The 12402-nt window shown below is 52.3% G+C and overlaps 1 protein-coding gene across 1 annotated transcript in view; it reads left to right on the top strand.

Annotated features, from left to right (window-relative positions):
- MEGF6 (multiple EGF like domains 6) overlaps window positions 1-12402 on the top strand; it is a 96637-nt gene that overhangs the window by 55466 nt on the left and 28769 nt on the right. Inside the window, exon 6 of the mRNA XM_086476042.1 lies at window positions 3104-3226. Within this exon, the coding sequence (XP_086332168.1) occupies window positions 3104-3226 (123 nt within the window). The remainder of the gene's footprint in view (window positions 1-3103; window positions 3227-12402) is intronic.

The following is a 12402-nucleotide window of genomic DNA, read 5'->3' as shown; positions in this document are numbered from 1 at the left end:
TCCTAAACCCTATTTTTCCTGTTCTTGATCTGAATAGAGCCAATTCTGTGTATTATTCGTTCTTAAAATAAAAGGAGAAGTAGCAGAAATGCAAAGAATGAAGCGTGGCCCAGCTCTGCCCTGCTGGGAAGCCGTGCCCAGGCTCCCGGCAGCTCTTTGGGAGACACGGCCGCCGTTGTTCACCACAGTGCCCAGGGCTGGCCGTGCTTCAGCCAGGCAGGCTGGGGATGTCGCCTTTCTTCTGGCCCTGGGCAGCTGTGGGAAGACCAGTGTCTTTCCCTCGTGCCCCCACGCCGAGGGCGGGAGGTGCCGTCCTCCTTCCAGTGAGCGATGGGCAGCCTCCTCTCGGAGGCGTCAGGCCTGAGCACCCGAGTTCCAGCTTCGTGGGGACGCTGGGGAGCTGCGGGGTCGGGGGCTGCCAGAGGAAGGGCTTGGGAGGATGCACGCTCCGGTGTTGCTCCCGAGGAGCTTGCTGCTGCCCTCCTGCATGAGTCGTGGATGCATCAGGGGCTCTGTGGCATCCAAGCTGTGTAAAGCCTTCGCAGGGGAAAATGATTTAATTTGAGCTAGGCTGTATTGACAGGCATCCCAGCTTCATGCCACAGCATTTTTTTTCCCCCCTGAAAAGCTGGTTTGGATTTGGGTTGCTCTTTGGAGAGCATCACTTGGAGCTTATGTTTCGCCTCAAAAATCTATTCATTTTCCTTTCCTTAAAAATTAAGTGACTTGAAAAAAAACAGGAAGAAAATACCAAAACCTTCTAAAATGCCCAGAGGAGGAATCTACAGTCCATGGAATGAGCAAAGCCTTGGCACTACAGAAATTACTGGGTTAAGGCAGACTGCAGCTGAGTGAGGAGCTCTGAAGGAGCCTCCTGCGGCTGCTGCAGCAGGACGTCCGAAGTCGAGATTGTGGGTTCCCTGGACATCGCCAGGGCAGAAAGGGCAGAGGGCCATTTTCACGTGCTCTGATCCTCAGGTTTTAACTTTTTAAGCGGTGAGAAACCTTCTGATGAAAACTACTCTGAGAAAACAATCATTTTTTTTAGTATTACCGCGTAGCTCAAACAAGCATCGCCTTTCCCACTTTGCTTCCCCTTTCTTCCCTGACCCGGTCCATTTGCACACTGATTTTGATGGCAATGCCTCTGATTAAGGTAACATTAATCTATAAAATGTGAGTGATGGCTTCGGTCGGGGTTGCATTTCTCCTTTCCCTGCGGTTTTCGATGCACTTTGCCTCCCCAGCGCGCGCTGCAGCCGCAGCCAGGCGAGAACCAGCGAGCAGAGGGAGCGGGGAGCGGGGCGATGCTCCGGGCAGGGGAGCGCAGCGCGGGCGCTGGGCAAGGGCGAGGCTCGAGCAGGTTTGTGCACCGCTGGCTCGCGAAGGCGCCGGCAGCGGCAACGCCCTGCTGTGATTCACTGCGGAAACGTTTCTTTATCTTATTAGTAACAGTCGTGGGTGAAACGGTGCTGGTTCGATGCTCAGCATCGTCCTGCTGCTCGCGTGACCCGCTGCCGGCGGGAAATCGCTCTGCGTCGGCTTCACGACGTGCAAAAAATGCGAAGAAGCGCTAATAGACCCCAAGCTACTGAAGTTTTCTCTCCATGGAAAAAGGAATTGCTGGCTGGCTGTTGTGTTGTGAGCGTGAACGTGACCCGGTTCCCCCACCTGACCAGCGAGCTTTGATCCCTTCCAGTCTGAAAGGCAGTGGACATGTATGTGCGCGCGCACAAATGGCAGGAGTTAAGGAGCTGCGCGGCTCTATCCGCGAACATCTCTGTTATTTCTAATTACAGCCATATGAAGGAGTCTTATGTCTCAGAAACTTGAAATTGCCTCTGACAGGCCTCTGATACGCATCTTAGTTAGCACCATGTAACGGGGCGCTCCAAACCTTTTTAGTTCTGGAAGTTGTTCCCAGCGCTTAAAGGCAATTTTAGGTCTGTGAAACAGGAATGACTCTCCCTTTCCGTAACGCACGGCCGGCTACCGCCCTGGTTTTGAAGCTTTGACAATAAAACGTGACAGGGTTTTTTTACCAAGAACTCACAGGCTGGTTCCCATTGCAGCTCTTGCAAGATCACTCAGCGCTTGGCAGAAGATTTTCCTGGCTCAGCGAATGCCTTTTATTCCAGGGCCTGTAGTTTTACCCATAGGAGCGGACATGTGTGGTTTTGCTGGCCGAGTGGATCCCCTTGTTGCAGGAACAGCTGCCTCAGGAGCTGCGCGCTCCGGTCGTGGGGCTGGGAGGAGAGGGCTGGGGGGCTGCGGTCAGTCGTACCCTTTGCATTCTGCCCTTTATATTTGAGGGTCCAGTTGGATTTAATCATGTTCTTAAGTGTTGTATAATCACGCACCAATCCATTGTAATCACTTTCTCCAGGTATTAATGTGTTTTCTTTCTCACCTCCAGCGATGCATAGCAATTCTGAGCAGAGCTTATCACCAGATACCCCAGATGTTGCTGCATTCAGAGCAGGCTGAGTGAGCTCTGGGCATCAGCGGTGTGAAGTGTGCTAAATGCTTTGCAAGGCACTGAGATGAGAAGCGTGACGGGAAAGCCTCTCGCCTTTTTGGCGCGTGGCTGGGCTCGGTGGCAGCCAGTTTCTGTGCTGCCAGAGGCTGAGGCCGGCTCAGCAGGATGGGAACGGCTGCGGCGCTGAGGCGTCGGCCTGTGCTGCTTCGCATCCTTCCCCCACGCTCCTCTCTAACGTTAGGTGTTTGCTCCCACCGCTCCTGGAAGTAACCCGTGGACCAGCCCAGCCTGTTTTCAACCCATCAAGAGTAAGGAAGTGTAAGATATCAATTCATCCATAATCTTAGAGAGAATGGGAAAAGTGGCCGTTGCAAGGTGAACAAGATGGAGGACGGTTTATGCCAGTTGACAGATAAGATGCTTTTTCTTTTTGCCAAAGGCACGCTTGTCCTTGAAATTTCTTAAATAGCTCAACTGATTAAGCATAATGAAATGGCAGTCTTGGTCCCTCTGCATTCGTTCCTCAAATCTGTCGTCAGTCGACAGAGGATAAATAATCCTGACTCTCATGCCATCATGCCCACTCCTCTGAATTTTTCCCCTCTTTTCCCTCTTCCTTTGCAGATGTTGACGAGTGCCAGGTCCACAATGGGGGCTGCCAGCACAAATGTGTGAACACCCTTGGATCTTATTATTGTGAGTGCAAGCCAGGCTTTCGCCTGCACACAGATGGCAGGACCTGCATTGGTAAGTCACAGTTTTGAATTTCTTGAGAATCTCTAATTCTTCATAGCCTTTTCCTACCTGTAAAGGCATGGCATCGTACCAAACCGTGGGTGCATTGGCTTACCCACTCGCGTCCGTCCTCTGTGCAGGGAATTTGAGGTGACGGTGATGGATTGCGTGTTCCTTTGTTCCTCAGGATCCTGGTAGTCTTCCCTAACGTGTTTCTGTCACTGGGTTCATAACCCTTGCCGTTCTTCAGTCTGGACGTGTACGATTTCGACTTCTCTGCAGTTCCTGAGTTTATGAGAAGTAACTCTCAGTGCTTTGGTGCTTCTGCTTTTGATAACAGGGTGTGTCAGATACGGCGTTTTCAGAACTAACATGTAAACTAGATTATGAAGAGGATCAAGTCAGTCTGCATTTTTACCTCAACAGTTTCCTCAGTCCGCCTGGTAGGCACTAGGTGGGACAGGCCGGTGAGAATAAGCACGGCTGTGGGCGGAACTGTGGCCATAGTCATCTCAAAACCCTCTTCCCTGGGATGCTGGTCATGCGGCCGCTTGGATGGTGCGTGTCCAGACATCACAATTCAGATGCCAGGTCTGGCTTGCCGTTGATTTCTGGGCCAATTTCTTGAAATACTGTTGTTTGCCTGCCCCAAACTAGAGGCTCAGAGATACCGGGGTGGAGCTTGGAGTCTGCCTTCCAGCATCTGCTGCTGCTGTTGTTTTTATTAAACTGCTTCTCCCTCACAGCTTTATTTGACACATTTTTCGAGGGATATTTTCGTACAATTGGAAAGGATTCCTGGACGATGGTATTACAAAGGCTATTTACTGTTGGTTTTTTTCTCAGAATATAGACACATTCCAGAGTTTGCTAAAAATGTGTGTGCCTGTGTGTTCCAGTTGGGAATGGTGATGTGAGCAGAAAAAAAAGCCATCTAAGGAAGAGGTACCCACCGTGCCCAGAGCAGCACAAACGGCACACCTTTCCCCAACTGCCCCCCTACATGACGAAGCTCTAAGAAGAGCAGTGAGATGTATGCTTGGGGTGCAGGTTCACTCAGTGCCCTGTATTCTGCTGGAAAAATCCAGAAGCAAAAGGCTCAAAAATTAAGAGAAAAGCCCATCGTTCCCAGCCCGCTGCTCTAGCACTGAGCGTGTAAACTTGTGTCATGGTTGTGCCTGTAAGTGTGCGTGTGGTCTGTCACCTAATGATGGTCTTTGCAATATGTAGTTCCCTGTTTTGTGGCGCACGGTGGTTCTGCCTCCTCTGCCCCATAGGATAAAACATGAGACGAACTGCAGTGAGGAGTGTGCTCAGCAGGGACAGCCCCAGGAGGTGAAGCAATTTCCAGAGAAAGTATAAAAGGGATCACTACAGGGAGGAATCATGTGTTAAAAAGCAATTTCTATCCTTTGCCTCCCTTCTGCAGGCTTACCTGCTCGCGTGGCCGCGATGTGCAGAGCCTGTGTGCCGGGACCCGGGCAGGCAGGGCTTCCCTGCTCCGTGCTGAGCGCCGCAAACCTGCTTTGCATTAAACTTCTGAGCCAGTATTTGCCGTAATGTTGGAATTCATCCGCCAAAATTAAGGGGTCTCTATTCATGAAACCTGATCTGCTACGGGAGTAACTCGGGCAGTTTCTGGAAGCTCTGGGGAGCGGAGCTGGCAGGACCTGCCGTGAGTTCAGCGGTGCCTGTACCCCTGCGAGCCACAGTGTGTGCGGGAAAGTAGATGCAGACCAGGCAGGGCGAGTAAAAACTCTCGCTACGTAATTGTCCAATAGTGGTTCTAAAATAACAACAGAGCAGACCTAAAAATCTGGCCTTCTCGCTTCAGGACTGGTGGCTTTTGTCCTTTACACCTTTGTGACAGAAATAGTGTGTAGATATCACACCCTCGTAGCGGCGCTCTGGTAACCTATTGAGCCAGTTGTGCAGAGGGGTGAAAATAAACATCTTTCTGTTGTCACAGCTCAGAGCAGAGCACAGACTGAGAGGGTACTCCCCTGCTGGTGTTTATGGGTGCCCGCTGGGTACCCGCAGACGTAAGGTTGCCTTGTGCCACGGGTGCCCACGTGCCACGGCCGCCCCGTTTGGCGCACGTTCCCCGTGCGCAGCTTTCTGCCCCTACGGGCTCTATACGGTGGGTCTCGGTGCCGCGGCCCAGCAGCTGTCCTCCCCGCGGCACAGCAGGGACGGGGTTGGGTTTACACAGCTCTGATTCATGTAAATAGAGGCTGTTGGTGCCCTTGGAGCAAGCCCACCCCAAAACAGAGCCCAGGCAAGGGAAGCACCTCGGCTGGTGACAGCGGGGAGGCCGCTGAGGGGATGCTGTCCCCCGGGTGAGCCTGGCAGCGGCGTGCGGTCCCGTGGGTCCCTTCGCAGGAATCCCGGGCCCTTGAGCGCGCACTCGCTTTCTGTGGTGTTTTCACGAGTACGTGCAAGTGGTTCTTTCCTTTAGTGCTCGCCCTGCATAAATATTTACGCTGCGAAGTCAGAGGCTTTGCTCCAACTTGATCTTGGAAATCACACGGTTTTTATTAAGCCCGCGTTCTTGACAAGAATGGCAGGCAGCGCTCGCGGGGCAGGGGCAGCGTGCCGGCAGCAGCAGCGAAGGCAGGAGGCTTCGCTCGACGTGCCCTCCCTTCGCTCTTCAGTTTCCCAGTGTCAGGAGTGCTTTCCCGGCACCGGTGGTGGGGTATGGCAAAGCCGGAGCTGCAGCGTGGTGCTGCGCGGGTCGGAGGCGTGTTTGTCTGGGCAAGGGACCTCCGTGGCGAGGAACAGAGCGGGGATGGTGCAGTGCCCGGCAGCTGCTTTCTCAGGCTGAAGGTAGCAAGAAGCCGTGGAGGACCCGAGCCACGTTTCTTCACTCTTGTGAAGTTTCAGGCACTGACTTGACTCTATCCAAGACTTTTTTCTTTTTGTCTGCGTGGTTCTGACGGGTTAACTGATAAAAGCTGTGTTTCTCTTCAGGTTGGGAAATCCTCTAATTTTGCTGGAGAGGTAAGATTCACTGCTGCAAAAACAGGAAAAAAAATTGACACTAAATAAAAGGAATAGGCTAGGAATAAAGAGAACTGGGGACAGCGAGGGTCTCCCATCCACCCCCCTCTGCTCCAGAAGCTGCTGCTGGGGATGAGGGCCGAGGCTGCGGGGAGGCTTGCAGGGTCAGGCGCAGAGATGGGCTTTAGGAAGCTGCTGGCAGCCCCAGTGAGCAGCAATGCAGACCAGGAAGCATTCTGGAGACAGGAAAAGACAACTGCCCTGAAGTTTCTAGTTAAGGTCTCTAAAACCACAGATCTGATCATCTTAAAGGTCTTTTCCAACCAAAATGATCTAATTCTTTAAATGTTTTCCGATCCCCACAAACCCCACAAGGGCTGCAATCAGTGGCAGCCCTGCCTCCAGCGAGTCCTCCCGGAGTTCCCCTGCGGAGGCTGGTGGCTGTTAACCCCGGGAGCGCAGGACCCGGCGAGGAGCTCAGCTCTTGGCGTGGACTCAGGGGTCATCGGTCCTTTCCCACCCTCTGGCTGAACTATTACTCCAAGCTTGCGATGGAAAGTCAAAGCCTATTTTGCTCCTGAAGGCATCAAAGAGTTGGAAAACAGATAAAAATCTTTTGCTGCTTTCTTTTGATGGCTTTGCACCCCTGGTAGTGGTCTGCATCTTTGTGGTTAGTATTGCAGCTGAAAGACAAGGCACAACGCAGGGAAAAATCTGCGAAAGTCTTTGGAAGTTGCTGAGGCACCTTTAGAAGCAGTTTCCTATGAAGCGTGTTGCAGTTCCCTGTAAACAGCCGTTTAGGTTCGCACTTGTGTTTTGCAGGATTGGAAGAAAGGTTTTGCCTTTAAAATAATTTTTCTTTGAGGGTGTTGGTGCCTTTACAGCATAGGGAGAGCTTGGCTCTAGGCACAGTCCGGGAGGGGATTCTTAAATCTCGTCTTTGACACTGCCTGGAGAATGAAGGGTGGTCGGCGACAGCAGGCTCCCGGTGTCCCCTCGGGACTCCTTCCTTCACCAGAGCTACCTCTGCCCTTATCAATCCTCAGCAGAGCGAGGGGCTCCAGCAGCCTGGCAGCGATTCCTGGGCTGCAGAGGGGGGAACACAAGCTCCCAGCCGAGGCCGAGCTTCCAGCGGCACGGCGAGGAAGCCGGGGTGTCGGGAGCCGGCCGCGGCTGCGTCCCGGCGAGGCCGGGGCAGCTCCGCAGGGCTGACCTGTGCCCGGCACCGCGCTGGCGGCTGCGGCTCAGGAGAGCGCGGAGCAGGGCTGACAGCCACCTTCCCGCGTCCTGAAGCAGCTCCCGGCCACTGCTGAGGCTTCGGGTCACCTGCGGCTGCGTTGCACAAGTTCTTTTGTTGTGTCTTTGTTGGTCAAATGCAGCAAGTCACTGGTGGTTTTAATACAGAAGGGAGGGAGGAGAAGAGCAGGCGTTTCTACTGAAAGTGGAACAGAACAAAAAGAGTCATTGGACGTCCTGAAATTACCTCGTTCTTTATCAGAACCACATGGGCGGGAGGCAGGAAGCTGACATCTTCAGGTCCTTCTCCGCTGTTTCAGGGGGGGGATGAAATCCAGTCCGAGGCAAAGAATTTAATCTGAGCCAATTGCTTTTGTTGGCCTGGAGAGCAGAGAGATGGTCTGGATTAACATAGAGCATGTTTCTGGAAATTGTCTGAGGTTAGAATAAATCAGTTGGGGATTACATGGTGTATCCCTATTTATATTAAGAGTACTCCGAATGAAGAAATCTCAAATATAGCAGCAATTTATAGAGTGAACAGAAGGACTTTGTGGGGGCTTGAGCTATGCTCACGGAGGGTAATCGTCCGTCCGTACTTTGTAGATGTTTTCAGTTTGCGTGTGTTGCACAGACAGCTCGCACGCTTTAGAAAATTTGACCTGTTCTCTGCCCAGTGGCACGTTTCTCCTCCGTTTCTTTGAATCGATGGTTTTGTGTGATGCTGCCAAAAGGAATGCCGTGCTCGCTTCTAGGTACAGCTGCTGGCGGTTCCTTTTAAAGCATTAGCCCGCTGCTGCTGATGGCAAAACGCTTGGATCCAAAGGAAAGGTGATACGGGTGGGGGAGAGGAGAAGTCGGAGTGGAAGGGCCCGAGTCAGACCCGGCGGGGGGTTCCCGCGTCGCTGCGGCGCGAGGGCCGCTCTCGGGGACAAGGCAGCTGAGCCCACGCGCGCCTCCAGCGCTGCCGAGCGCGCCTCTGCGCGGGGCTCTGGGGGGAGACGAGAGGGAGCGAACGCCAACAATGCGGCGTGGCTACCGGCCCCTGGGCTGGGTGCGGGGCACTGCTCGGCTCCCAGTGTAGCTACGGGCTTCCCAGTTCGTGAAGGTCAGCTGGGGGGTGCAGAGCTCGGGGAGCTCAGTTATTAAATTGACGCCTGCGTTCGGCTGCTACCTCGCAGACCCGCTTCCCACGTGCAACCAGTAGTAACAACGTCCTTTTCATCCCTTTTTTATCCGTCTCCCGGGCCTGAGAGGGTCAGAAGGTAGGAGCTAGCATCTTTCAGCAGTCCCTTCAGGCAGAAGGGGTGGAAGTAACGTCCCTCTCGCAGACGATGAAACATCATCTGTGGAAAATCTGTCTGAGCTTTAATTACAAAAAGCTGCCTGATGTACAAGATGACACTGGATTTGGCAACGTTGTCACAGAAATGTTAAGCTAGGAAAAGCATCTGGGAATGGAAATATTTTTAGAGTCATTCTGTAAACAGCAAAAAAAAACCCCAGCAGTAATTAAATCAAGGCCAGCAGTGAGGTCTGCTGGCTGTTACTCTGCGAGAAGCCAGCTAAGGAGACCCAGAATTAGAAGGCCCTTGCTTTGATGGAAAGACACCCAAACCAATTTTAACGTGTTTCATTTGTTTTGTCTTACGATTTCCAAGTCCTAAACTGAATTAGTTTGTGTCTTAGCAAAACGGCGGTGCTGCACCAGCACCCTGCCCGTCACTGCACCGTGGGTGGCTCCGCGTGACGCGGCGGCTTTGCTCGTTGCATCGGGCCTGTGCCACCGGTGCTCTGTAGCTTCCGAGCCCCGTACAGCCCCGTGCAGGAGTCTCTTGGCCGAGGAGGATTCCTGGTTCCCATTACCCGGAGCGGTCTGGAACGTACCCGCCGTGGCTGAGGCGGCAGCGTGCGCCGGCCCCTTCGTCATCGTGTGCAGTCGCAGAGCGGGGAGGCTCAGATGGGGTTCTTAGTCGGGAAGAGCGCATTTGCCAGCGAACAGGCTGTACTAGAAGAAACACCAGAGGAAAGAAAACGCTCTGCAGGGCCCCCGTGCTCTCGCTGCTTCACCTTTGACGTCCTCCTAGAGGTCTGCCCACGGCGTCGGTTAAGATCCGCGTAAGCGGTTCTGGCACCCGGTTGCACTTAAACACCTCGGCCACGGGTCGCTGGAAGGGACCGCGTGTCCCTTCCGTTGGTGACCATCTCCTGCTCGCGGTGGCCAAGCGTTGCCACGTGTCGAGCTCCTGAAGTTTCCTCCGCCGTGGCAAAGCTCCATCACCACGTGGCTGGCACGGGGCGGGTACCCAGAGAGAGACAGGCTGATCTTGTGCCTAGCAATAACGCCTTTGGAATGTCTGCTGTACCCAGCCTTACGGGATTTCAGTCTGCTTAAATGTTGCATGATAAAAACCAACCTGGACTTTAGGGTTTTTTCCACTCTGAAAAGCTGTCATGTAGAGATACACAAGGAGGGCGGTTATTTAGACTGCACAGTCATAGAAATAACTGCACACTGGGAGGTTATTTCAGACGTAAGATGCATTGGCTTGTTATACATTGGCCCAGTGCTTTTCCCATATGAAGGAATGTTTTGGCAGGCTTTGGCATAATTTTGCTTCCTTTTAATAAAAGCACTCCAACAAGCACGTTATTTATGGCTATTTTTGAATATATGTTATTAAACACTTTAATATATCAGAATATTTTAAAATGACCACCCATCTCTGCTAAAGCGTGAGCACTGTAACTCTGACCCATAACTTTTCAGGAACGCAGAGTATTTCTGTTTCCTTCCAAATGGATTAAAGGAAACCATGTCAGCACAACTTGCATAAACGGATGGTTCTTGCTCCAGCCACATGTTGTGTATGGCAATGCTTCCACCCTATTAAGTCGCTTTTATGCCCCCAAATGTTGTTTGGTTAATTAGAGGCATATAACAGGAACTTAGTTTTTAAAAGTCTGAAATGAGAGAGCTCCTCAGCTCTGAGACAAGGTATGTTTTTTGCAGGGGAACTGTTTGCAGGAGGAAAAAAAAAAAAAGAATAAACGGTATTGCCTTTTATTTTCCTCCTCTGCCACATATTTGGTTTTCACTAATATACAGGAGAGGCTTAATCAAATAACTTCCCATACTTTGCCTATAGAAAAATGCTCTTTAGAACACTCGGACGAGGTCCTGGCACAGCCCTGCTGCACACCCACCCAGTGCAGCGTGCTGGCACCAGCGCGGGTGTGGGACAGACCCAACTTCCCTTGGGATTCAGAGACCTCGTTAAAAGCAGAGGCTTTTACCAGCATGTGCTTTCCAGGCTCGCTGCTTCGAGGCTGAGGGCACTGTGATTACCTGAATTAGCTTGCGGAGAGATGTTTTTCATTAGCGATATTTTTGGCTTTCTTATAGGATTCCTCAGAGTCAGCACATTAGTTCATTCTGGAGCTTGAAAAATAAGTTAGAAACGTGTGAGACCACAACCCATCGTATCATTCTGCTTATGGAAACCGGCTCTGGGTGTCCATCCAGCCGTATCGCACCCACACAGCTTCGATGCGCAGCATGTTGTGCGTTTCGTGCACTTCCGTGTCTCCTGAGAGGGAGAACAGATTTTAAAGGACAATTTCCCAGTTCCCCAGAGGGACATCTCACTTTGGAGTAGTCTCTGTTTGAGGTAGGCTCACGCAGGAGACATGCAATGGTCTAAGAGGGGACTTTCATCACTTTGGAGGCATGTAATTACCCCAAGATGGCTTATCTACCAGAGCCTGGGAATCCCACTCCTGAGAGTCCTTCCCTGCTTTGTTTTCTAGCTCAAATTTCTCCTGGATACAAGGTCAGTGGTCCCGGACAGCTGCATCCTAGGAAAAATAAGCAGGAAAACTCTGCCCGCTTGCAAGGTGTGCACACCTCCAGTTAGACATCACACTTCTGTTGCTTGTCCTGCAGAGAAATCCCAGATTATAAGAACAAAGAGGCAGGAGGAGAAGGTTATTTTGAGGCTGATTAATGATAGCAAGCTTGTACAGAGAAGTTAGTCCACATGTGAGGTCATAAGATCTGTTTTCTGCCGTAGCCTAGGCAAAATCTTCTGTTTTCTGACTCTTTGAAATCCTTTGGGCAGGAAAGCGCCTTGCGCAAGGCCACCCAGAAACGCCGTGGCACAGCCAGGAACACCAGTCGGGAATCTCAATTCCCCATCCCGCCTGCACTTCAGATGAAGTCGCAGCTCCCGCCAGCATATCTCCCTGTGCTCCGGCTCGGCGCCTGCTGCTGACAGCACCGGTCACTGGCCAGCACACGCGGCCGGACTTGCCTGTAGAAATGTCCTGGTCAAAGCCCCGAGCTGAGGGTTGTTACTCAGGATGCATCCTAAATCATTTTTCCTTAAATGTCCCCAGAAGAACTGGTGGTACCTGCTGAGCCTTGCCCTGTGGCATCAGTGTCTTTTGCATAGCTTGGAGCCAGAAACTTAGTTTTCCACTTAGTTTTTTTACAGGAAAACCTGAATGTGCCCGAGTGCAGCCCTCTCTGAGCAGTAATTAAGCTGAACTAGCTGCGGCATTGCACCTGCAGTGACTGCCTTTGAACAAAATAACGAGAATTTCAGCAATAACCCAGTGTGAGAAGCCTGCTCGCTGACACGGGCACCCTTCGGAGAGGAGAGGGCTGATGCTTGTTAGGAAGCTTCCCTCCTGCAGAGGACATAGCCCGGACCCCCACGCCCTGGTCTTGCCTCCCAGGAAAGCTGCTGGGAACTCCTGCTGTAGAAAAGAGCGATTTTAAGCTGCTGCCTGACACTGTTGAGTCAACCTCGCCTTCAAAGAAAAGGGCCCCCACCGCGAGGGGTCTGCCCCGGGTCCCGCTGGGGCGCAGCGGTGGGTGGCCTCTCTCAGGCACCGAGCTTTGCAGCGACAGCTCACGTTCAGCCCACGGCTGCCTGATGAGTTTTGCC

The sequence above is a fragment of the Leptosomus discolor genome, chromosome 20 (assembly GCF_034619465.1).
Source record: "Leptosomus discolor isolate bLepDis1 chromosome 20, bLepDis1.hap2, whole genome shotgun sequence".
NCBI lineage: Eukaryota > Metazoa > Chordata > Aves > Leptosomiformes > Leptosomidae > Leptosomus > Leptosomus discolor.
Note: the sequence above shows the minus strand (reverse complement) of the source record. Positions and strands in the feature narration are given on the sequence as shown.